General features: G+C 38.5%; 1 protein-coding gene across 4 annotated transcripts in view; it reads right to left on the bottom strand.

Moving 5' to 3' along the window:
* WDR11 (WD repeat domain 11) overlaps positions 1 to 26,658 on the bottom strand; it is a 196,020-nt gene that overhangs the window by 21,433 nt on the left and 147,929 nt on the right. For all 4 annotated transcript variants that reach the window (XM_033941237.1, XM_033941239.1, XM_033941238.1 and 1 more), the window contains exons 21-25: positions 23,243 to 23,305; positions 17,656 to 17,721; positions 4,952 to 5,096; positions 1,633 to 1,728; positions 1,373 to 1,538 (exon numbers count right to left, since the gene is read on the bottom strand). In XM_033941237.1, the coding sequence (XP_033797128.1) occupies positions 1,373 to 1,538; positions 1,633 to 1,728; positions 4,952 to 5,096; positions 17,656 to 17,721; positions 23,243 to 23,305 (536 nt within the window). The remainder of the gene's footprint in view (positions 1 to 1,372; positions 1,539 to 1,632; positions 1,729 to 4,951; positions 5,097 to 17,655; positions 17,722 to 23,242; positions 23,306 to 26,658) is intronic.

Here is a 26,658-nt window from a genome sequence, read left to right as displayed (position 1 = left end):
GCGCACACATCTGCGGGAGGAGGAGGCCGAGGCTCGCGGGATGGCGGAGAGGCCGGGGTTGCGCCGAGCAGCAACGGCAGCAGCTCAGCCGTGCAGCCAGCGCTGGGCAGAGCCGGGGTCGGGCATGGACCTTGTGTCGCCTGGGCCGGCTCCTCACTTCACTCGTGGAGGCGATCGGCGGCTGGCTGCAGTCCCCAGCCTGCTTTCAAAGTTCATTTTTTAGTTCAAAGCCGACGCCGCAGCTCCTCTCTCAATCCCCGCCTGGTGCGTTTCAAGAGAGGAGCCACGGCGGCAGCTTGAGCTAAAAAATGAACTTTGTCAGGTAATTGCAAGTGTTGAAGCCCGCTTCGAGAGAGAGATAGTGGTAAGCGCGCATGCGCACTCTTGTGGCCACATCCCGACAGATCAGGACTCAGGGAACATGGGATAAGAGTGCGCATGCGTGCTTAGCATTTTATTATTATAGATAATTGAGGCTTGTGTGGATGGGATCAGATGATTTGCGGGGACCAAGCTCGCGAAGATGGGGCAGAAACGGGGTTTTTAAATTTTAGTCCTAGTAGTTTGCCGGTCCACAAAATAATTCTTTTATTTCTGCCGGTCCACGGGTGTAAAAAGGTTGAAAAACATTGCCCTAGTCAATGAGAGGGAAAAGTCAGATTTTTTCAAAAAAACAATAAACTTTTGCTTATTTTGACTGGAGTTGCTATTCAACAGATTACATTCAATTGGAAAAATTGGAGTAGATTAAATTACAGTTTTTGGTGGAGTTCTGTATGTCATCTATATAAAATGGAAAGAACATTAGCCACACAGAGAAGATATTTTGGTAAATATCGAGATGTTTGGGGACCATTAACAGACTTTTGTAATGAGTAGTAAACATTTTCCCTTCATAAGATAATTGAAATGAGGTGATAGGGAGGGGTGGGATGGGTTTCTGATATTTTATTAAAATGTGGATTTATAGAAAAGTATATTGTATAATATAATATAAATGAATGATTTTTATGTGAAAGGGATGGGAAGGGGGAGGACAATTTTCATGAATTTAAGATGATTATAATAGCAAATCAAGTGATGTTTTTCAATTCAACTGATGCACTTGATGTAAGTTGTAAAAATGAATAAAAAATTTGAACGGATTTTGTAGACTTCAGTCATATCTCTCCTCAGCCATCTCTTTTCCAAGCTGAAGAGCCCTAACCATTTTAGTCTTTCCTGGGTCTGGGTGTAAATTGTACTAAGTTGCTGCAGTGCAATTCTCAAATGGAAATCTATCAATCTATCCAAAGTGGACAAACTGCCGCTGTCATCATTCATTCCATTGGCCCCACCCATATGACTCAGCAAATCGTCAGCCGAACATTACCTGCCAGCTTCCCATTAGCTATCATGTTGGTGGCCACAAGCTTGATGGTGCTCTGGGAGGGTCCTGATGAGGTGACTGTGGTGACTAAGCAAGCTTTAAGGGAATCACAGTAATAATGTGGGTTTTCTGCATTTGTCTCCAGGAGTAACTGCACCGCTCTGTCTGTCTGTAGCAAGAACATGGAACATGATCATATAACCAGCCATCACGTGGGACACATTGCAGCAGACTTCCTGCTGCGCCAGTTAAGCCTCACTCACCTGTCCCAGAAGCAGGAGTTGGTCAGCGCACTTCCTGGTGTGTTCATACGTGGACCTCTTTACCTCCTGAAGATACGCTCTCTCCAGCTGAAATTTCTGGCCGAAGAAAGTAAAGAGTTAAGAGTCAGAAAGTGGATCCACATTAGCCACATAAACTTGGTCATGAGCAACTCCTTGGGATTCTGCTGGGTTCAAAGGACCCAAAATGATGTCTGAGTTGACACAAACATTTCTTTTGCTCTCGTACATTTGTCACATCATGTTATCTACTGAAGACAGTTCAAATGCATTAAGGAGGCATTCACTTCCTGAATCAGCTCCACTCCTGTGACTGGACACAGATCACCTTGGTTTCATTTATCCAGGACATCAAGGCTGCTCTTTGCTATAACAAAGGGTTTGAAGCCCTCTGCAATTGAGGCTTTTTGACTTCATATTCTTCATTACTTTTTAAATCTCTTATGATTTATCTTTCATATTGAAAGTGTAGATCAATGAAAGAAATATCTACTTTAATGTATTTTAACTGAATTTTTTTTAAGACAGCAGAATGTAAAATTTGCCCAGAGATGGGTTTAATGTGTTTTAGAAAACAGTGGTTAAAGCTATAGCCTCAGCACCCTGAGGTTGTGGGTTCAAATCCACGTTGCTATTTGTGACCCTGGACAAGTCACTTAATCCCCCCATTGTCCCAGGTTCACCAGGACAGACAGGGAAAATTAGGTGCCAATTGCGAACGTTAAGTTCTAGAATAGTGGCTTTCAATCCAGTCCAAACAAAAGCTTACACTTCAAGTCTAGTCTCAAAAGTGGCATCTGCAGACCAATTCTTGAGCCACCACTGATGTCTTGCAGATACTGCCAATGCCATCTCCTTCACCAAAGCAAATCATAAAGAGCATCTGTGAAATAAGCCAATCTACCTGAAACCTAAGAATCTGCAGCCTGTCGAAAGCATGTCCAAACTGTACCCTGCATGCCAAAGGAAGCTATTTTGAAGAATGTAATGTAATGTAATGTAATTTATTTCTTATATACCGCTACATCCGTTAGGTTCTAAGCGGTTTACAGAAAATATACATTAAGATTAGAAATGTAATGTAATGTAATGTAATGTAATTTATTTCTTATATACCGCTAAACTCTGTTAGGATTCTAAGCGGTTTACAGAAAAAAACAGACAATAAGGGTGCATTAAAATTATAAGTAAAATATAAGTAAAATAGGTACTTAGATATTCCCTTACTGTCCCGAAGGCTCACAATCTAACTAAAGTACCTGGAGGGTAATAGAGAAGTGAAAAGTAGAGTTAGAGGAAAAATAAAAATAAAATAAACATTTTAACAAGACAGCATTGATCTAAATACTTTGGAAGGTAGAAGAGAGGAGAGAAAGGAATAGAAGCAGAAGGGGGAGCCGTTGAACAGTAGAATTCTGGAGAAATTTAAATGATAGAAATAGAACAAAACAAAGACAAAAGGCAAAACAATAGATAAGATTAAAGATAAATCTCTCTCAAATGCCATTCCACCTGTGATGGTTGTCTTTTTTGTGGCCTGCTGACAGTTTAATAGTTATCTACTTCATCTGGAAGATACCTTAAGACTTGCATCTGGGAAAGCTATTGAGTGGCATCTTAATCCTGCTATAACCATATGTTTATGGAAAGAGGGTCTCTGATCTGAAGGCTAAGAGATATTAAGAACTACAAAAGTCTTGGCCAACTAGAAAGCTCTTCTTTGTGAAAGAGCTTTACTATTGTAGAATCTGCCTCCTCCTCCAAAGGATCCATGAGAACCAGAAACCAGAGAAGGAGCTGCTCCAGAGCATTGTTCTGAAACTAAGGAGTCCCTGAGGGACTCTCTGCTGCATAGTTTAGAAGACAATTCCTCCTGAAAACAGATAGATGCAGCAGGGACCCTCAGGAGGAACCCAAGTTTCTTCCATCATATAAGCCTTACACATAAGAACTGCCCTACTGGGTCAGACTAATGATCCATCGAGCCCAGTATCCTGTTTCTACAATGGCCAATCCAGGTCACAAATACCTGGCAGAAACCCAAATAGCAGCAACATTCCTTGCTACTAATTCCAAGGCTTGCAAGCAGTGGCATAAGAACAAATTCTGTAGAAAATGAAACAATAGGCTCTAGATCTTCAGCAGTGTTCAAAGCCTAAGAAACAGACTATAGAAAAGCTGAATCAGAAACAGGATGGGAATCCTAAACCACAGGCCTAAGGGGCATGCGATGACATTATTAAGTGGTAGATTTAAGACAAACCAGGGAAAATGTGGTGAAAGCAGTTAGCTTAGCAGGGTTTAAAAACGGTTTGGATAATTTCCTAAAACAAAGGTCCATAAGCCATTATTAAAATGGATGTGGGGAAATCCACTGCTTATTCCTAGGATAAGCAGCTTATAATACGTTTTATTGTTTGAGATCTTGCCAGGTACCTGTGACCTGGGTTTGCCACTGTTAACAACAGGATACTGGGCTTGATGGACCTTTGGTTTGTTCCAGTAATTCTAGGCAATCCCTGTATTGATTCCAGTCAATCCTCCCAAATGCTAACTGAATTGCATCTGGAGCAAGGATCAGGTTGGTTTGCCACAGTCAGCATGTTTTGGCTGCCTGCATGTTGAAAGGAGACATGGTGAACAGTACCCTGATTCCCTGCCAGTGTGATGTCCCCTTCCCAAGGTAGCAGAAAAACAGGATCACCCAGAGCTTCCTTGACAAGCAAGAGCTGGGAGAGGCTGTTGCAGAAAGGATGAACTCATTTCTTCACACAGATACTTACATACATACATATAGCTAGACAAAGATAGATAGCCAGCTCCTCTTTTTTACTCAGTGGTATCAAAGGAAGAGGAGGCTTGGGGGAAGCCCTAGAAGGTGATGACTAAAAGCCTTTCCCCCAATTAAACTGAAGACCAGCAAAGTGGATCAGGAGTAAGCCTCAACATCTTAACCCAGGAACTAGAGAATGTTCTCTTAGGCTTCTGTGGTTGTTGCTGGTTTCCGGGTCTCTACCTACCCAGACACGGCGAGACCCAGAAAACAGCAACAAACAGAGAATGATCTTCCACTTGCTGGAGATAGAAAAATAGTGAGGTAGATGAGCTGCAGTGTGCCTTTTAGGGCTAAACTCAATTCTGTTCTGTCTCTACCTGATAGATGGGCACCAACAGGAAGTTTCTGGAATGGTCTGATGAGGCCAGTAAGAAATTGCCCTTTAAAAACTGTGTTGCAGATATGTGGACCTGTTAAGTACTCCCAGCAGGAAAATTTCCCCAAAGCAGCATCTTGTTTCAATACCTGAAAGTAGGAGTTCTCACACAGCAAGTCATAGCATATATCCAGGGGGCTGGCAGCACCTTTCCCTTCTTGATCCTGAGAGAAGCTGTTCAGATAGTGGGTGGCAATGGTCCAGAAATGCAGCTCTGACTCGTCACCGTACAATCTGAAAGGAACCCAAACAGTCCATCAACCCCAACGCCACGCAGGACAATTAAACACATACTCGTATACAAAACACTAAAGGACTCTTTCCTGTTAGAGCTAAATCTCTCAAACATAATATGCTATTTACACAGCAGAAAAGGATCATTTGGTCCTATTTTTACCTCCCAATTGTGCTTGCTCTGTGGTCTTCTCCCTCCCTCCCCTGTCACTGAAGTCTCTTGGAGGGGGGTAATGCTACTGTGTTTCCCTGAAAATAAGACACTGTCTTAGATGAATTTGGGGCCCAAAAAAGGCACTAGGTCTTATTTTTTTCATGTACAATGATCATCTCTCCCTTCCTCTCCTCCACCCCAATTCTTCCTATTTCCTTCCTCTCCTCCACATATGCAGCACCTTTCTTCCCCTTTCACCCATCCCTTGTGCAGTATCTTTCTATCCCTCCCATCCCTTGTGCAGCAGAATCCTTGCAGCTTCTATCCCTCCCTTCCTACCACCCTCCCCCTCCCCGCTGCACACCTCCCTACCCCTAGCCGACCCATCTCTCCCTCCCATCCGAACCGCGAGACCAAAATAAATACCTTATAACAAACCAGCAGCGTTGGCAGCAATCTAGACAGGCTGCTTCGCGGCCTTCTATCGCCCGGGCGTTCCTCTGCTGTGCTGCTGATGACTTCATCAGAGGAATGCCCGGGCGATAGAAGGCCGCGAAGCAGCCTGTCTAGATTGTTGCCAACGCTGCTGGTTTGTTATAAGGTATTTATTTCGGTCTCGCGGTTTGGATGGGAGGGAGAGATGGGTCTGGGGTGGGAAGCGCTGCTGCTGCTGCCGGCAACTAGGGCTTATTTTTGGGGTAGGGCTTATATTAAGACCTACCCCGAAAATCATACTAGGGCTTGTTTTCGGGGTAGATCTTATTTTCGAGGAAGCACGGTAGGTATAGGCACAAACCATGCATGTAAACATCAGAATTTTGGTCCATTTATGCGTGTAAACCAGTTCTTGGAAACTACAGGTCAGTGTAAACTGCACGTGAGTTTACTGTGACTGTGAAAAAGCACATGGACAGGAGCAAACACATGAGTGGCTTACAGAATGCTTTCATTCTTGCTAAATGAAGGCCCAAACATTCACAACAGCTATATGACTGCTCCTTAAATGAAGATACATTTTCTGCCACTTATGCTAGCAATTTCTAAATAAAAGTGGGTAGCATCCTAATTGTTTTGAAGGAAACAGGCTTGAAATAGATGCACTCTGCTGGTTATAAAATTGTCCTCGAGAAGGGGGGCCAATTGAAACCTATTCTAGGAAGGAATATAGATAACTAATTTCCTCTACACCAGTCTCTCTCAAACATTTTAGCTCCGGCGCACTAAACAGAGCAAACGGTTTCCACGGCACATTATAATTGAAATGATAGAATTACAAAACCAACAAAAAAATTAAGCTTAAGAGTTATTTATTTAAAGTTCTTTAAGCTATGTATGGGTAATTGCAACAACGGTGAACCTAAAGTAGATAGAATTGCTAATCTATGCGATGGATGTGCTTGTTTTTGAGTGCAAATGAACTCAAAATGCAGCTCAATAGTTGACAAGCAAACATGCATTTCATCATCCACCATCTTCAGTCATTCTTTTTTTTCAATTTAATTTCTGTCAGAGCTGAAAATCTAAGTTTGGAAAGATAAGAAGATCCAAACGGTAACAAAGTCCTGATTGCTTTGTTGCTCAAGTTAGGATAATGGCATAAAAACGAAAAATTAAACTAAAATTACATGCCGTTAGTTTTCGAGGACCAATCATGTCAAAGAATGACGCTTGTCTGGGCGGTTGTATCCTTACGCACGCAAATGCTCATAACATTGACAGACGTTTGCGTACGCGACGTACATGGCATCTATTCTAGTGTATACTTATGAAGGGAATTCTGGAACCTCTCATGGCACACAGTTTGAGAGACACTGCTGTAAACTACATCAGCATAACAGAAAAAAAAGTGTGTGTATAATTAGAGGTGGTTTAAATGTTTGTGCCTAGATTGTTAAAACACAAAAGCAGATGCCACCTTCAAACTATACCACACGCTGGAACAGGGCTTTGGTTAGACCATTCCTTCAGGTTAATTTCTTGATCTGTTTGCTTAGGAAGGAAATCTGAAGAGAGAGCTGCTGTTAAAATGCGCTATTTATCTAATTTGGAGACTTTTAGATGACTATTGTCAGATTTCAGGTTAATTTACAGCTACCTTATGTGAAAATACTTGGATGTTTTGCATTTTTATATCCTGGTTCGAGCATTGCTACTGTCTCAGTTCGATTGGTAGCATGGACTGTTGGATTGACCACCGCGAGGACAGGCTACTGGGCTAGATGGATCACTGGCTATTCTTTTGATGCATTTGGATTGTCCAAAGCTCCAGACAGTTCAGAATAGCACTCTCTGGCTTCTAGTCTCTCTCTAAGGCCGATTAGATTTCCCATTATTATAGGTCTTTGCATTGGATTCCAGTTGAGGCGCAGATTTTAAGTTTTATTGCTTTTTTAATGTTTTCCATTCAGTAATGATAATTTTGATTGTAATTGATATTAGGACAGGAGACTGGAAGACTAGTTGCATAGCAGATGGAGGATCTGATAGGTAAAATGAGTAATATTTGCATCCAGACCTCCTGCCAGAAACTCATCACATGACCAGCATTTGACCAATTTTGTCTAACAGGTGACTTGAGAAATACAAAGATTGCAATGTGGCTACAGATGCAGGTAGTCTAGGGGTGGAGGACCAGAATTCAGACCATTGGTGACTAGTTAGTTACTTATTTGGTTCTGTGAAGCATAATTTTTGAAGAGTAATCATGGGAGCATTACTTTTCCTACTAAAAGCCCTATCGATTTTGGCAGTAGGTTAACAAAACCATCTGAACGGTCATATATAGTAGTTTGTTATGATCTCAACTTTGTCATTAGGCTATCAAAAGAAAGAATTGTTCTGTTAGAAGTTATGTCTCAAAGTGCAAACAACAGTAAAATTAATTGTATGTTATGGTGGAATTCTGCAGATTACATATTCCGCCTGTACCTTGCAGTTCTAAGCGGATTACATCAGAAAGATAGCTGGACATTTCCAGGAAGAGAAATACAATTAAAGAAGTTGGACCTAGTACAACAAAGAAAATAGCTGGACTTTTCCAGTAAAAGGAATACAATTGAAGGCGTAAGGTCTAAAGCAATTTTGATGAGATGATTCTAAGAGGGGGTAAGAGGGGAAAAGGGAGGGATTAGGACGTTTGGGTGAATTTCTTGAATAGTAGGGTCTTGATTTCTTTGCAGAAAGCCTTGAGGTCAGTTGAAGTTGTCAGGTTGGTGATGGTGGGATCCAATTTAGCTGCATGTGTTGCTAGTAAGTTGTCATACATCTTTTTGCGTTTAGTTCCTTTAAAAGGGGGGTAGGAGAAAGGGGATTGGGTTCTCCTCTGTTCCTGTTTAGACGGTTGTTTAGGTGGGTGGGTGCCATTCCATTTAATGTTTTGAATAACATGCAGTATAGTTTGAATTGGATGCGGGCTTGTATTGGAAGCCAGTGTGAGTCTAGTAAGGCGTTGGTGATGTGGTCAAATTTTCCAAGGGATAAGATCATTCTGAGGGCAGTGTTCTGCACGGTCTGTAGTTGTTTTATTAGGTAGGTGGGACAGGAAAGGTAGAGGATATTGCAATAATCCATTAGACTTAGGACTAGGTATTGGACTATGAGTCTGAATTGTTCTTTTTCAAAGAATTTTCTGATTTTGCGAAGGTTGCGCATGGTGAAGAATGCTTTTTGTGTGATTTTGTTGATTTGCACCTGAAGAGTGCATCCTCTGTCTATTGTTACTCCAAGGAGTTTGAGAGTGGGTTGTAGGGGATATTTGGTGGTTTTTATTTCTAGTTCAGTTATAGAAGGGGTTTTGTCCTTTTCAAGCAGTAGAAATTTAGTTTTATCTGGGTTGAGCTTCAGTTTGTGTTCTGTCATCCATTTTTCCACTGCTTGTAGAGTTTTTTCCAGGATGCCTGATTTGGTGGGGTCTTGTGTGTCAAAGGGGAGGAGTATGGTGATATCGTCCGCATAGCTGAATGATGAATATGTCATTGGAGAAAAATCCCATAGAACGGATACATCTAAGAGACAATGGACTCCTACTTCCTAGAGCCCTTCTTTGGCTCTCATTCAGGGTTTCTACTGAAACAATGTGATGGGCAATGGACCCAAACTGCCCCCTTTTTTTTTTTTTTAATTTTTTTTTTATTAAATTTTCAATTTTTACAATAATTGAATCTCAAGTAATATAATTAATTACTATATATCATTGTATCAATCATTAATACAATTTAATTTATAAACAGTATATATTATAAATTATATATAATCAAAAGTTATAAATCCCTCCCCATTTTACAATTAATGATTCTAAAAATTATACATATCCCACCCCATTCCTATATAAGTACTGTAATTGTGCTAAGAAGTCTAATCATTAGAATAATTAGTCAATGGTTGCCAAATTTTTTTGAAATTATGAAAATTCCCATGTTGTAATGCTAATACTTTTTCCATTTTGTAGATATGACAGACAGAGTTCCACCAGAACGTATAATTTAATTTGGTATAGTCTTTCCAATTTTGAGTGATTTGTTGCATGGCGACTCCTGTCAATATTAATAGCAGCTTATTATTGTTTACTGAGATCGGACTCTGAGTTCTCATTGCAGTTCCAAATAATACGGTGTCATATGAGAGTCCTACATGATTTTCTAGTAATTTGTTAATTTGGGGCCAAATCAGATTCCAAAAAGCATTTACACAGGGACAAAAAAAAATTAAGTGATCTAACGTCCCTATTTCTATTTTACAATGCCAGCATCTATTGGATCTAGTATTATCTATCTTTTGCAAGCGCGTAGGGGTCCATAACACTCTATGTAATAAAAACAACCATGTTTGATTCATAGATGCTGACTTTGTAGATCTTAGTCTCCAGGACCAAAATCGTGGCCATTGAGATGCAGAAATTGTCTGTCCAATCTCAATACTCCAAATATCCCTAAGACCAGTTTTCTTCTTTTTATTTAAAAATCCATATATCAATTTGTACCATTTTGCGGCTTGGTGTCCCAAGAAATCCGCCTGGAAACATAAAACCGGCAGACTATATTGAGTATTAAGATTTTTCCATTCAGAGAACCCTACCTGAATGGCCTGCTTCAATTGCATCCATTTAAAGTTTTGTGATTTATTTAAGCCAAATTTATTTTGCAATTGTGAAAAACTAAGCAGTGAACCGTCTGAGATGACATCATTTAATGTTCGTATTCCTGCACTTATCCATTGTTTCCAGACGATCTTAAATCCGCCAATTTTGATCCTGGAGTTTACCCAAATAGATTGATTTAGTGATTTACTAATTGGATCTGGTGATAGGTTATTAATATATCTTAATGTTTTCCAAGTGTCTATTAAAATTCTGTTATCTTTGTATTTTCTAGGCATTGTTATACTAATTAAATTATCTAAATGTAATGGGAACAGGAGCCGCCATTCTAAATATAGCCAATCTGGTACATTCTCCATGAGATCTGGGAGGATCCAATACATACCCTGTCTTAGAATACAGGCTTGATGGTACCTATAAAAATTTGGAAAATTTACCCCTCCCTCCACAATTGGTCTTTGTAAAGATACTAAAGCTATTCTGGATCTTTTCCCAAACCAAACAAATTTTGTAATAATATTGTTTAATTTTTTATAAAAGGACTCCTGAAAAAATATTGGTATCATACTCATTTGATAACAAACCACAGGCAATATCATCATTTTAATTGTTTGAACTCTTCCCCACCATGAAAGATGTAAAGGATTCCATTGTTCACACATTTCTGTAATTTTTTTCAATAAAAGTTTTTCATTTTCTTTGACTGTATCATCAATTGTATTTTTAATCATAATTCCTAAATATTTTAAACTTTCCTCTTTCCAAATAAATGAATATGAATCAAATAATCCTTTGGTACAATGAACATTAATAGGAAGAATTTCTGATTTACTCCAATTAATTTTATATCCAGAAAATTTTCCAAATTCCTCTAGAAGATTAAGTAAACTTGGAATAGTATTCCCCGGTTCTCTTAAATATAATAAAATATCATCTGCATATGCAGAAAGTTTATATTCCCAGTTAGAAAATGGTATTCCTTTTATCTCCTTAGTTTGATTAATTGCAATTAACAAGGGTTCTAAAACAACATCAAAAAGTAAGGGGGACAAAGGACATCCTTGTCTAACTCCCCTTTGCAAGTTAAATCTATCTGATAAATTGTTATTTATATATAATCTTGCACCAGGAGAGCTATACAAAGTTTGAATCATTTTAATAAAGCCGGGACCTAATCCAAACCATTCTAGAGCTTGATACATAAATTTCCATTCTACTCTATCAAATGCTTTTTCTGCATCTAAAGATATCATAAATGCAGGATCATTTATAGTTTTTGCTAGGTTTAAAGAATGAAATGCTAATCTAGTGTTGTGTGATGAATGTCTTTTAGCAATAAATCCTGTTTGATGCACATCAATAATGAAAGGAAGAGCTTTTGCCAATCTTATTGCTAGTACTTTAGAAATTAATTTACCATCTACATTTAATAAAGAAATAGGCCTGTAATTTGAAACCAAAGTAGGATCTTTGTTTGGTTTTGGTAAGACAATAATTAATGAATCAGCCATAGTACCTGATATATTTCCATTATTCATTTGATACTGATACAATTTTAATAGATATGGTAAAATAATGTTTTGAAATGATTTATAAAATTCAACCGTATAACCATCACCACCCGGAGCGGATCCAACTCTAAGAGACTTCAATGCTGATTCTATTTCTTTTATAGATATAGGTTCTTCTAAACTTCCTTTTATATGATCTGGAACGTTTGGTCCAATAAATGAATTTAAAAAATTAAGTCCATCTGGTTCTTTATTTTCATAAGATTCAGAAGAATATAAATCTTTATAAAAATCAAGAAACTGTATTAAAATGTCTTTATTGTTAGTGTGTGTATTACCTTGTATATCTTTTATTGCAATAATCTTGGATTTTCTTTTTTTTGCTTTAAGAAAATTTGCTAATAATTTTCCAGCTTTATTTGAATTTCCATAAAATTGAACTTGTCTATTAAATAAATCTTTCCTCACAAATTGAGAAGAAATCTCATTATATTTAACTTTTAGTTTTAATAAATCTTGTAATGTATTATTTTCCCATTTTTCAATTAATTTATTTTCTAATAATTTAATTTGTTTTCCTAATTCAAGAAACTGTTTTTTATGTTGTTTATTAATATATGCTGAATATGAAATAATATTTCCTCTCATTGTTGCTTTAAAAGTGTCCCATAAAATCTCAGCATTAATATTATCTGAATCATTAATTTGAAAAAATTCTTGTATTTTTAATTTAAATTCTTCGAGGAAATTTGAATCCGCTAAAAAATTATTATTAAATCTCCAAATTGAATTGAAATGTTCAATATCATAATTTTGAAGATTAATCCACACACCAGCATGATCCGAAATTATAATAGGATCTATTACTGCTTTTAACACACGCTGCGCTAGGTTATTAGAAACAAATATATAATCAATTCGTGAAAAGGATTTGTGGACCTGAGAACAAAAAGAAAATTCCTGATCATTAAAATGAAGAATACGCCATATATCTATTAAATCACAAGATTGAATCAAATTATCTAAGCCTAATGATTTCATAATTCTACTTGGTTTTTTATCCAAAATTGGATCCATTACAGCATTGAAATCCCCTGCTACTATTAAATTAGATGTAGCCAGTGGTAAAAGTAATTGTTGAATTTGTTTGAAAAACTCCATTTGATTCGTATTAGGAGCATATAAATTGAATAAATCCATGGTTGTATTTCCCAGATCCATTTTGACATGCACCCATCTACCTAAGGGGTCATAATTTATTAATTTGAAATTCGCATTACATTTTTTGTTTATCAGAATAGCCACTCCAGCTTTTTTCTTTAAAGCCGGTGCAAATAAACAATTAGAAATCCAACCCCCAAATAATTTTTTAGATTCAATTTCAGAAAGATGCGTTTCTTGAATGAAGTAGATGTCCGCATTTTGATTTTTAAGGAACGATAATATTTTCTTCTTCTTAATAGGATGATTTAAACCATTGACATTCATAGAATAAATTTTTATATCCATCTTATTTATCATTAAATTTTAACCAATATTCTATGATAATATACATGATTAGATCTTAGCACAATTAATATATATTGATCCCCATTCCCACCCTCTATTTTCCCTCCCCACCCTCCCATTATCAATGTTTGACTTGAAACACACATTGGTCATGCAAAACCTAATTCCCCTCCCCCAGGCAACTAATCATTCATAAATTATTTTAAAAGTAACTTCTAATTCAATACATTCCAAATTTCTTTACCCACCCTATATATTCATTTAAACCTTCATACAATAAATTAAATATATTTCAAATATAGCTCTAATTCCATATATCAAATTCTCATATATATAAATTAGATATATCTATTCCTATAAAGATAATAGTAAATATTTTAATAAAATCATTTTATATCAAAAAGATTCTATAATTAATATCTATATTATAATAGTTTCCCATTCATTTAACCTATTCCAAAAATTTTTCCCATTAATATTAGCAGTATTAAATATAGATGCAATAATTCGTATCAATTATAATTGGATAAATCATATTAATATTTTCAAGTCTTAGCTATAACTAATATATTATCCCTACAATAAATTCAATATATTTCAAATATATCTCTAATTCCATATATCAAAATTTAATAAAATCATTTTAAACATTTTTAAATATCATCATTTATAGTAACCTAATATGTATAGGTAATTAAATAAAATATATTTTTATATCAAGAAGATTATATAATTAATATCAATGTTATAATAATTTCCCACTCATTTAATCAATTCCAAAATTTTATTTTTTTTTCAATTAATATTAGCAGTATTAAATATAGATGCAATAATTTTATAAATAGTATTGATTTCTATTATAATATAATTTTATCATAACATCCAATATATATATTAATAATAATTGAATCAAAAATTATAAAATGTTTTTTTTTTTTTTTTAATGGATGGAATAAAATCAATAATTAATTTAAATCATAACATCCAATATATTATAATAATATTTGAATCAAAGATTGTCAACATTTAAAAAAAATAATTTATTCTGTTAGTAGTCATTGTCTTCTTTCTTTTTAACCATCTTCTTTTTCCTTATTTTATCTTGCATTTTCTATATCCTATCTTCAGATGAAACTTTCATTTTATTCTGATTTTATGTAGACATTGGTTCCTCTTCTTTTTTTTCCCCTTTTTTTTTTTTTTCCATTTACTTATTCTGTTTTATCATGTAGACATTGGTTCTTCTTGTGTCAAAAATTCTTTCAGTTTTGCTGGATCTTGAAAATACATAGATTTATTCCCAGTAGAAATTCTCATTGTAGACGGATAGTATAGACCATACATGTAGCCCTTTTCTTTTAATTGTTGTCTGAATGTGAGGAATTGTTTCCTTATATTTGCAGTATATTTAGCAAAGTCAGGAACCAAAATCAATTTGGATCCTTTATAGTTTAGATTTTTATTTGCTTTTGCCACTTTTAAGATCTCAAATGCTTGTTGGTATCTTAATACTTTGAAGATCAGAGGTCTAGGAGCTGTCTGGTTTGTTTGTTTTCTTGTGGGGATTCTGTGGGCACGTTCTATCTCCAACGGCCATTTAGAATTCAGCTGCAGCAGTTTTGGCAAAAGATTTTCCAGAAACTGTATAGGGTTTTCTCCTTCAATATTTTCAGCTAAGCCAAGGATTCTAATATTCTTTCTTTTTCCTCGATTCTCCATATCAATTAGTTGATTTTTTAAGGCTGTAACATCTTTCTTTTCCTCTTCACACTTTTGTGTGAAAGTTTCCAACTGCCAGATTCTTTCCTCTATCACAGACATTCTCTGCCTGTCAGTTTGGATCTCCTGTTTCAGATTGATCAGCTCCTCCTTAACTTCTGATATTTTGTTGGCATTATCAGTCAACATTATTTTGATTTTAAATAATTCCGCCATGATGTCCGATTTTTCATTAAGTTCTTCAGCTTCCAGCGGGATTGGTACACTGGACGGCGATACGGGAGTTACCTTCGACCTTTTCGCCGACACTCCCGATGTACAAGGTTTTTCATTCTTTCCTTGCCTTATCGCTGCCATCTCCGACGTTGATTTTTATTATTTTTAAATCGGGCGAGTGAAGTAAAGAGTTTTATTTTTATTCAGTTGTTGCCTGGGACTCAGGAGCGCCGCGGTTAAGCTGCCATATCGTGCGCGCTCCAAGCCAAACTGCCCCCTAATACCGTCTCCATTTGATATTTGAGAAGGTGACACATATTTCTGAGCGAGGCATGGGTACATTATAAGTTGTGTGTCCTTTTTAGCAATCTAGGCTGGAATAATTGGTTGTACCTAAGTCATACACACACATTTGCACTTCTCTGTAAGTATTATATAAAAGGGGAATAGGCAGAATGGGCTCCTTCTTAGCAGGTGTTAACTTCCTTTTACAGACTTGCTATAACGTTGATTTTTAGAGAGCAACATTTTGCAAGAAGCCTGGAAATGTACTAAATAATAAAATACACTTTCTTCTCAGCGTCTGATTTGCAAACTGTGAGATGACTAATGAGCATGCCAAGCAAGGTACTGGTCACTCATATTGGTTGGATAACAACTTTTTTCTTTTTTAACCTGCCTATTAACCAAGTTGATTGTGAGTCATTGCGTCTGCCTTTTGGCAGTAGGGTTATGATGTCAGTGTGTGAGGCGGCCATGCTAACATGACTGACCACTCTGCAGCACCTGATCAGCTAGCAGGAGAGAGAAGTAGAAAGGTGCCTGAAACTAAGTTTGGAAAGGAAAAAATGCTGCAATAATGTATACAATAGATCAGGGCTGCCCAAGTCCGGTCCTTGAGATCTACTGGCAGGCCAGGTTTTCAGGATATCCACAATGAATATGCATGAGAGAGATTTGCATACCAAGAAGGCAGTGCAGGCAAATCTTTCTTATGCATATTCATTGTCTGTCGTAGGGGAGAGAACCCTCCAGGGATTCAAGACAGGGTTGGACAGGTTCCTGCCGAACAAGAAGTGCGCTGGTAGGGCTAGTCTCAGTTAGGGCTGCTGCGTGAGCGTACTGCTGGGCACGATGGTCTGACCCAGCAGCGGCAATTCTTATGATATCCTGAAAACCTGGCCTGCCAGTAGATCTCGAGGACCAGACTTGGGCAGCCCTGCAATACATTATACACTGAAAACCTCAGCTCACTATGCCATAATAATTTGTGAGACTGTTATGCTCGCTCTCAAGTGGGATAGAAGAGATAGTAGGGAATGGATTTTTCTAGGACTAGAGAACACTCCATGAAACTAACAAATAGTAAAGCTGAAACAAATCAGAGCAAGCAATTATTTATTTACATTACATTACATTAATGACTTCTATTCCGCCTGTACCTTGCAGTTCTAAGCAGATTACATCAAAAAGATAACTGGACATTTCCAGGAAGAGGAATACAATTAAAGGCGTTAGGTCTAAAACCATTTTGAAGGGAGGATACTAAGAGGGGGATAGAGGGGAAAAGAATGGGGGTTAGGAAATTAGGATGAATGAATGGTCAAAGTTAATTGTGCAGCTCACTTTGAACAAAAAGGTCTAAATCGCTTTTTATACTATGGAGCTATTTAAAAATTGTCCCCAAAATTCTTCTTTGCCAAAAGAAAGGAATTTCATAGAAATGTATGAGTATTTTATTTGTAAATGTAAATGTATTTTATTTGGCATGCTGATGAGAGCTAAGCCTCAAATATCTGCTAATAATAATAAGCTTTTGATGATATTGACAGGAGTTGCCATTCAACAAATAACGTATAACTGGAAAGATTGTACAAGGTTGAATTATTGTTTCTGGTGGAATTCAGTATGTGTTTAAAATGGAAAGAGCGTTGGCAGTTCAAAAAGGTTACTATAATAAATTTAAGGATGTGTGGGGGCCATTTTTAAATTATTATAATGACTAATTTACACTTTTCCCAATTTTTAATTCTTACACGTGGATCGGGGGGTTGGATTTCTATTAATAATATATATGAATGATAAGTTATTATATTCATGTGGTATATTTTTGTTGTATATGGAAGTGGGAGGGGGTGGGGGTTATATCCTTTTGTTGTATGATATGGTAGATTTTCAAGTGATATTGTACTGTACACTTGTTGTGAATTATAAAATGAATAAAGAATTTAAAAAAAAGAAAAGAAATGTATGAGTAACTTGTCGATCCAACGTTTGATAGGCCATTACGCATTAAAGTTGTGTGTAGCATTAATGCATTATCAGAATAGACAGAAGCAAGCTTGATTCTAGTACCTTGCAAGCAGCTGACACCTCTGCAGAAGGGAGAAGCCTGGATCCAGCAACAGTTTCTTGATGTCACTGTACAGAGAAAACAAATCAACATTACCACACACTCTCCACACCGTCAGTCCGTGCAGCATCCTCCTCGCTTGGCTGCAGCTAATGACCAGCCTACGAATCCTTGAAAATCCTCACTTCCTTCCGATTCAGACTATTCCTTTTTGTAAATTTTGGGTTCGACATTTAGAGGAACTGCTAATGATGTTGATATCATTTGAATATTGTGCAATTTATGTAGGCCACTGAATTGAATAATCTCTGTAGATTATTGAGGCATTGCAACCTGCTCAACACTGATATATCAAGAAGAATAAATGAAATGCAAGTGTATGACAATAAGGACTGAACTGCCAGTTCACGAGGCCTTTGTTTGACCAACTAAGAATGCCCATTCCTGCAGGTTTTATCAAGCAAAGGATGAGGTAAGGCCACTAATATTTTCTCAGAGTGTACCCTGACATCTAGCTGCTGCCGGTTGTTTTATCCCCAGATATTCAACTTCGATGTCCTGATACTGACCAGCACTAAATATCTGGGTGTAACTTGTCTGTATACTGGTGATATTCAGACTTAGAATGGGATAAGTTTTAGGACAACCTTTTTCGCATCCTAATTTTATCCAGGCTCTGCCCAGGCTCCATCTCTGGACTGTCCCAGCACTACCCGGATAGTGCCAAATTCCAGTGCTATTATTTGGATAATGCTGTTGAAAATCCAGTTATAGGCTTGGTATGTAGGACTTATCTGGATATTGGGTTGTGTCTTGCTAAATATAACTGGCAGGGAAATACTCGCTTTGAGCTACAACTGAATAAGGCATGAGCCAGATCCAAATAACTAACAAATACAGCTGTTACTAAATGTGCAGTACTATGATTTGATCACTAGAGGGCAGTACAAGCTCATACTTGCTTCATGGGAAATACAACAAAGTGAAAGAAACAAACTAGGAAACAGGAGAAGATCTGAATCTTTATCTACACAACCATTGCTCCTAAGGTCAAGAAACAGTCCAGTATAGAGGCATTTCGGACTAGCTTTCGAGGGCTTACATTCTTCTTATTAGGTGAGCGGTCCACAGTTCTTCTGGGATCAGCAAAGTTACAAGTGAGCATTCAAAGAAGAATTAAAATTCATCAGAGAACACCATATCAGCCCTGCATCTGACTCAACTGTAGACAGCATGGGTTATAAGTGTTTAAAATAAATCCTTTCATTCATATCACAATATGGCAATGTATCTCCTACCGCTTAGTGCAGGGGCTACACAAACAATACCTATGTTCTAGTAACCTAGAAAGCTATTTACAACACTGTTGATAGAACGTGGTATAAACAGTGGTATAGCGAGGGAGGTTGGCATCCAGCATCACTGTGCTATCATGTGTCCTCCCTCTACTCTTCCTCACTTAAGGTCTGACATCTGAGCAAATAGAAACATGATGGCTGATAAATCAGGACTTTAGGCCCCTCCCTGTGCATCACATGGGAAACAGAGGGAGGAGCCTGCCATGATTGGCTCATACGCTTAAGGCCCTTCCCCAATTAGGGCTAACCAGGGCCTTAGGCTCCTCCCCATGCATCACATGGTTCACTGGGGAGGGGAAGGCCCATTATTTTCAACGGATGGGCCTCAGAGGGACCGTGCTTCCCTCCAGCTTTCAACATCTACCAAAAGTACGGGGGGGGGGAGCATCCGGTGGCAGGAAGAGTGGGCATTCCTCCTGCCATATTTTGGGGGGGGAGAAGGAAAGGGGGAGGGGAGGGGATGGTTCAGGAAGGGTTCCATTTGCAGGAGGGAGTGGGCATTCCTCTTGCCAATTTTCTCTCGTAGAAGGGTGGGAATGGCATGGCAGAAGGGAGTGGGTAGGCATCCCTACTGCCATTTTTGCCACTGCGGGTGGAGGGGGGTTGGTTGGTTCCTGGTGCTAGGAAGTCAGGGAGGGCTTCTTTTCTTTCTTTTTTTTTTAATGGTGCAGATATTGTGCATGGGTAACACACGCACAACATCTGTCCATTAAAAAAAAAGAAGAAAAAAAGGTTTCCTGCCTTGAACAACCGAGTGGCAGGAGGCTGCTTTGGGGGCTTCCCCTGCATCTCAGCTGCTTGGGCTTCCCTTTGCTGGCTTTGCGCATGTGTGAGAGTCACTCTGCGCAAATCATTTGCATGCAATCTTTTTGGTACATCGATCGCTCTTCCACAAGAAGCCAGAGAATCAGCCCACAGCGATACAGTCAGTATTAGCGATTATGTTTTGTGCATCCTGGCCTATGTAGGCATAACCCAGAAAGAAATTTGCCGCGTCCAATTAATACAAAACATTGCGGTGAAACTAATCTACCATGCAAAAAAATTTGATGATGTCACTCCTCTCCTCTGCAAAGCACACTGGCTGCCCATCAGACATCAACCAGCTTTCATTGATAAAAGTCTAATTCCGTATGCATCTTGTAGGACTCTTCGATCTAGTAATCAAAATCTATTCACCATCCCTTCGATAAGAGAACTCTTCTATGACACTACCCGCAAATCCATCTTCTCTGTTACTGCTCCCACCCTGTGGAACGCCCTTCCTGCCGACCTTCGATTAGAAAATTCTTTAGATAAATTTAAAATCAAACTCAAAACCGTCCTTTTTAAAGACCCTACATACACCCTGTAAACCCTGACTTCAACGTCAATTGTTCCTCTTTTGCAGAACCCCCTACCCCTCCATTTATTTTCCATCTCGATGTATTTAATTATTTTCCTCTCCCCATTTTTTCCCTTCCATATCATGTAAATCAATGCTTAAGTGCTTCCCTCTTTTTAGCTTAGACCTGTTCTTATTTCAATTTTTTAATGTTTATATTCTATTTTATTGTTAACCGTTTAGATACCTGTATGATAAGCGGTATATCAAAAATAAATACAGTGGAACCTTGGTTTACGAGCATAATTCGTTCCAGAAGCATGCTCGTAAATCAAGTTACTCGTATATAAAAGCGAGTTTCCCCATAGGAATGAATGGAAACTCGCTTTGATTCGTTCTACCTCTTCCTCCCCCCCCCCCCGAGGCTACTGGCGCTGCTCCATCACTCCCTCCCCCCGCTGTAACTGGCATCGCACCCCCCAAACCGGCATCGCACCCCCCCCGCGAGAACCACATCGCACCCTTGTGCTGAAAGCGGCATCCGCCCGTCCTTCCTCCCAAACATGCTCCTTACCCCATCTGCCAGTTGTGCGACTGAAAGAAATCTCCCGCCTCTTGCCTGGGCTGGGCCTTGAGCATCTGCGCATGCTCAAGGCCTTCTGGCTCTCATTCTCTACGAGATCTCGGAGATGCTCAAGGCCCAGCCCAGGTAAGAGGCGGGAGATTTCTTTCAGTCGCACAACTGGCAGATGGGGTAAGGAGCATGTTTGGGAGGAAGAGCGGGCGGATTCTGCTTTCAGCACGGGGGTGCGATGCAGTTCTCGTGGGGGGGCTTTCGGGGGAGGTGCGATGCCGGTTCAAGGGGTGCGATGCCGGTTAGAGCAGGGGAGAGGTGTTCGTGTAGCAGAACATGCTCAGTTTGCAAGACAAAAGTTTGCTAAGTGTTTTGCTCGTCTTGCAAAACACTCACAAACCAGGTTACTCGCAAACCGAGGTTCCACTGTAAACTTGAAACTTTGCACTTCATCTGCCCCCTGCGATTGAATTCCTTGCGATTAACTGAGGCTCTTTCCTTGGACATAGCCAACCAGTACAAAGCAGGTTACCGCTACTGACAACATGCAAGAAACCAATTCGGCCCTGGAGGAGCAAAAGCATTTCTACTAAACATAGAAACATAGAAGATGATGGCAGATAAGGGCCATAGCCCGTCAGGTCTGCCCACTCTACTGACCCACTCCCAAGTCTACTATCCTAGGGATCCCACTCCAGGTAACAGGTTCCCTTGGCTTAATCCTCTAAGGGATCCCATATGGGCATCCCATTTGCTCTTAAATTCTTGCACGCTGTTTGCCTCGATCACCTGCACCGGGAGCTCGTTCCAAGGATCAACCACTCTCTCGGTGAAGAAATATTTCCTGGTGTCGCCATGAAATTTCCCGCCCCTGAGTTTGAGCGGATCCCCTCTTGTGGCTGAGGGTCCTTTGAGAAAGAGAATCTCTTCTTCCATCTCGATACGGCCAGTAATATACTTAAAACGTCTCGATCATGTTTCCTCTCTCCCTACGTTCCTCGAGTGAGTATAGCCGCAAATATTTCAGCCTTTCCTCGTACGATAGATCCTTGAGCCCCAAGACCATCCTGGTGGCCGTCCGTTGCATATCTTTTCGGTAGTGTGGCCTCCAGAATTGCACACAGTATTCCAAACGAGGGCTCACCATGGTTCTGTATAATGGCATTATGACTTCAGGCTTCCGGCTGACGAAACTCCTGCGGATGCAACCTAACAACTGTCTTGCCTTAGATGAAGCCTTCTCCACATGATCAGCAGTTTTCATGTCTGCGCTGATGATCACTCCCAAGTCTCGTTCTGTTGAAGTTCTAGCTAAGATCTCACCATTCAAGGTGTAAGTTCTGCACGGATTTCTGCTGCCGAGGTGCATGATCTTGCATTTCTTAGCGTTGAAGCCCAGCTGCCAGGTTGAGGACCAAAGCTCCAACAAATGTAGGTCCTGTGTCATACTATCGGGTGAATTGCTGTATCTCACTATATTGCATAGTTTGGCATCGTCAGCGAATAACGTTATCTTCGTTTTCTATAGCGCTGCCAGACGTATGCAGCATTGTACATTATACATGTAAGCGACAATCCCCGCTCGATAGAGCTTATAAACAACAGTGAGCAAATATTTATTTAGTCATTCATTCATCTATACCGTTCAGAACGGTTTAAATAGGAAAAGCAGCAGCTTATGAATTGAGATGGCATGCTCTATTTCAGTGGTCTCAAACTCAAACCCTTTGCAGGGCCACATTTTGGATTTGTAGGTACTTGGAGGGCCTCAGAAAAAAATAGTTAATGTCTTATTAAAGAAATGACCATTTTGCATGAGGTAGAAATCTTTCCTTTTGGCTAAGTCTTACTAATAATATTGTAATTTATAGCTAAAGAGACATGTGATCAAGAAACGGTTTTATTTTACTTTTGCAATTATGATAAACCTACCAAGGGCCTCAAAATAGGACCTGGCGGGCCGCAAGTTTGAGACCACTGCTCTATTTGGGGCCTCTTTCACAGCTGTAGGAGCACAGGAGACGGAGGCGGTACTGATACTGTTCCACAGGCAACTAACCTCATCCCACAATACTGATCCCTAAAGTTGTTAATCACTAGTTTCTAACTTTGCTAATTCCACTCAACTTGTAGCACCATTCTATCAATGTTAACCGGCAGAACATTGCTAAATCCATTCAAACTGTAACATCTTCTAATTATTGTAAACCGCATAGAACTTCACGGTCCTGCGGTATATAAACTGTTAGATTATTATTAATCCAGAGCAGAGACGCAGCTTTTTTAGAATAAGGGCCTGGAAGTGGAGTGCAGTGAATCTACAGCGCACTTACTTAGAGAGAGCGTTCAGCTGCTCCTGCACCAGCGTCTTCACGTCTTCATTTTCTGGGTAGTCTCTGTCAGAAAAATGAAAAAAGAAGGTCAGACAGGTGGAAAGAATTTCATATAAGATGAATAATAAATAATAATAAGTTTATAAACCGCAGAACCGTGAAGTTCTATGCGATTTACAAAGATTAAAAGATGGTACAAAATGAGTGAACTTAACATCTTAGGGATTAACAGCTCTAGGGATCAGTTATTGTGGAGAAAGAGTTGTACGGGTCAGCTGCCTAGATATTTCAGGACCAGATATGTTTTTAGGCGTTTCCTAAATTCCCCATAAGTAGTAGGCGTAAGCAATTGTTCTAGATCTTTACCCCATAATGCTGCCTGATGTGAGAGAAGGTGTTAATGGTGTCTTTTGAGTTTACATCCTCTAACTGGAGGGGAAACAAAGTTCAAATGTGAGCTTCTCTTATGTCTCTTATGGCTGAGAAAGAGAAAAGGCCAGTTATGTATTTAGGGGCTAGATCGAATAGTGCCTTAAAGCAAAAACAACCGAATTTAAAACATAGTAACATAGTAACATAGTAGATGACGGCAGATAAAGACCCGAATGGTCCATCCAGTCTGCCCAACCTGATTCAATTTAAATTTTTTTTTTTTTTTTTTTTTTTTTTTCTTCTTAGCTATTTCTGGGCGAGAATCCAAAGCTTTACCCGGTACTGAGCTTGCGTTCCAACTGCCGAAATCTCTGTTAAGACTTACTCCAGCCCATCTACACCCTCCCAGCCATTGAAGCCCTCCCCTGCCCATCCTCCACCAAACGGCCATACACAGACACAGACCGTACAAGTCTGCCCAGTACTGGCCTTAGTTCAATCTTTAATATTATTTTCTAAAGAGGAAGGATTAAAATATTTAGGAATTATGATCAAAAATACAATTGATGATACATTCAAAGAAAATGAAAAACTTTTATTGAAAAAAATTACAGAAATGTGTGAACAATGGAATCCTTTACATCTTTCATGGTGGGGAAGAATTCAAACAATTAAAATGATGATATTGCCTGTGGTTTGTTATCAAATGAGTATGATACCAATATTTTTTCAGGGGTCCTTTTATAAAAAATTAAACAATATTATTACAAAATTTGTTTGGTTTGGGAAAAGACCCAGAATTGCTTTAGTATCTTTACAAAGACCAATTATGGAGGGAGGGGTAAATTTTCCAAATTTTTATAGGTACCATCAAGCCTATATTCTAAGACAGGGTATGTATTGGATCCTCCCAGATCTCATGGAAAATGTACCAGATTGGCTATATTTAGAATGGCGGCTCCTGTTCCCATTACATTTAGATCATTTAATTAGTATAACAATACCTAGAAGATACAAAGAAAACAGAATATTATTGGAAAACATTAAGATATATAAATAACCTATCACCAGATCCAATTTGTAAATCACTAAATCAATCTATTTGGGTAAACTCCAGGATCAAAATTGGCGGATTTAAGATCGTCTGGAAACAATGGATAAGTGCAGGAATACGAACATTAAATGATGTCATCTCAGACGGTTCACTGCTTAGTTTTTCACAATTGCAAAATAAATTTGGCTTAAATAAATCACAATATTTTAAATGGATGCAATTGAAGCAGGCCATTCAGGTAGGGTTCCCTGAATGGAAAAATCTTAATACTCAATATAGTCTGCCGGTTTTATGTTTCCAGGCGGATTTCTTGGGTCACCAAGCCGCAAAATGGTACAAATTGATATATGGATTTTTAAATAAAAAAAAGAAAACTGGTCTTAAGGATATTTGGAGTATTGAGATTGGACAGACAATTTCTGCGTCTCAATGGCCACGATTTTGGTCCTGGAGATTAAGATCTACAAAGTCAGCATCTATGAGTCAAACATGGATGTTTTTATTACATAGAGTGTTATGGACCCCTACGCGCTTGCAAAAGATAGATAATACTAGATCCAATAGATGCTGGCATTGTAAAATAGAAATAGGGACGTTAGATCATCTAATTTTTTTTTGTCCCTGTGTAAATGCCTTTTGGAATATGATTTGGCCCCAAATTAACAAATTACTAGAAAATCATGTAGGACTCTCATATGACACTGTATTATTTGGAACTGCAATGAGAACTCAGAGTCCGATCTCAGTAAACAATAATAAACTACTATTAATATTGACAGGAGTCGCCATGCAACAAATAACTCAGAATTGGAAAGACTATACCAAATTAAATTATACGTTCTGGTGGAACTCTGTCTGTCATATATACAAAATGGAAAAAGTAATAGCATTACAACACGGGAACATTCATAATTTCAATAAAATTTGGCAACCATTGACTAATTATTCTAATGATTAGATTTCTTAGCACAATTATAATACTTATATAGAAAAGGGGTGGGATATGTATAATTTTTAGAATCATTAATTGGAAAAAGGGGAGGGATGTATAACTTTTGATTATATATAATATATACTGTTTATAAATTAAGTTGTATTAATGATAGATACAATGATATATAGTAATTAATTATATCACTTGAATTTCAAACATTGTAAAAATTGAAAAATTCAATAAATAAAATTAAAAAAAAAAAAAAAAAAATATTATTTTCTGATTCTAAATCTTCTGTGTTCATCCCACGCTTCTTTGAACTCAGTCACAGTTTTACTCTCCACCACCTCTCTCGGGAGCGCATTCCAGGCATCCACCACCCTCTCCGTAAAGTAGAATTTCCTAACATTGCCCCTGAATCTACCACCCCTCAACCTCAAATTATGTCCTTTGGTTTTACCATTTTCCTTTCTCTGGAAAATATTTTGTTCTACGTTAATACCCTTTAAGTATTTGAACGTCTGAATCATATCTCCCCTGTCTCTCCTTTCCTCTAGGGTATACATATTCAGGGCTTCCAGTCTCTCCTCATACGTCTTCTGGCGCAAGCCTCCTATCATTTTCGTCGCCCTCCTCTGGACCGCCTCAAGTCTTCTTACGTCTTTCGCCAGATACGGTCTCCAAAACTGAACACAATACTCCAAGTGGGGCCTCACACGCGCCTCCATCGGCAGCCAATGCAGCAGTCGGTAGTAAGATGTTTCGTGGTGTTACGTGATCGGACTTCTTCAGTCCGAAAATCAGTTTGATCGTTGCATTTTGCATTAATTGTAATTGTCACATATTCTTTTGGGAAATTGCTAAATAGGCGAAGTTATAGTAATCAAGTTGACTCAGTACAAGGGATTGTACCAAGATTCTAAATGCTGATATATCAAAATGGACCGAAGTTTCCAGAGAGTGAAAAAACCCTTTCTGATTAAGGAGTCTACCTGGTCCTTCATGGTTAAGCCCTGGTCTAGTGTTACACCCAATACCTTCATAGTAGACTGAATA

Source organism: Geotrypetes seraphini, chromosome 4 (assembly GCF_902459505.1).
Source record: "Geotrypetes seraphini chromosome 4, aGeoSer1.1, whole genome shotgun sequence".
Taxonomy (NCBI): Eukaryota; Metazoa; Chordata; class Amphibia; order Gymnophiona; family Dermophiidae; genus Geotrypetes; species Geotrypetes seraphini.
The sequence above is the reverse complement of the archived record's forward strand: the minus strand, read 5'-3'. Positions and strand labels throughout refer to the sequence as shown.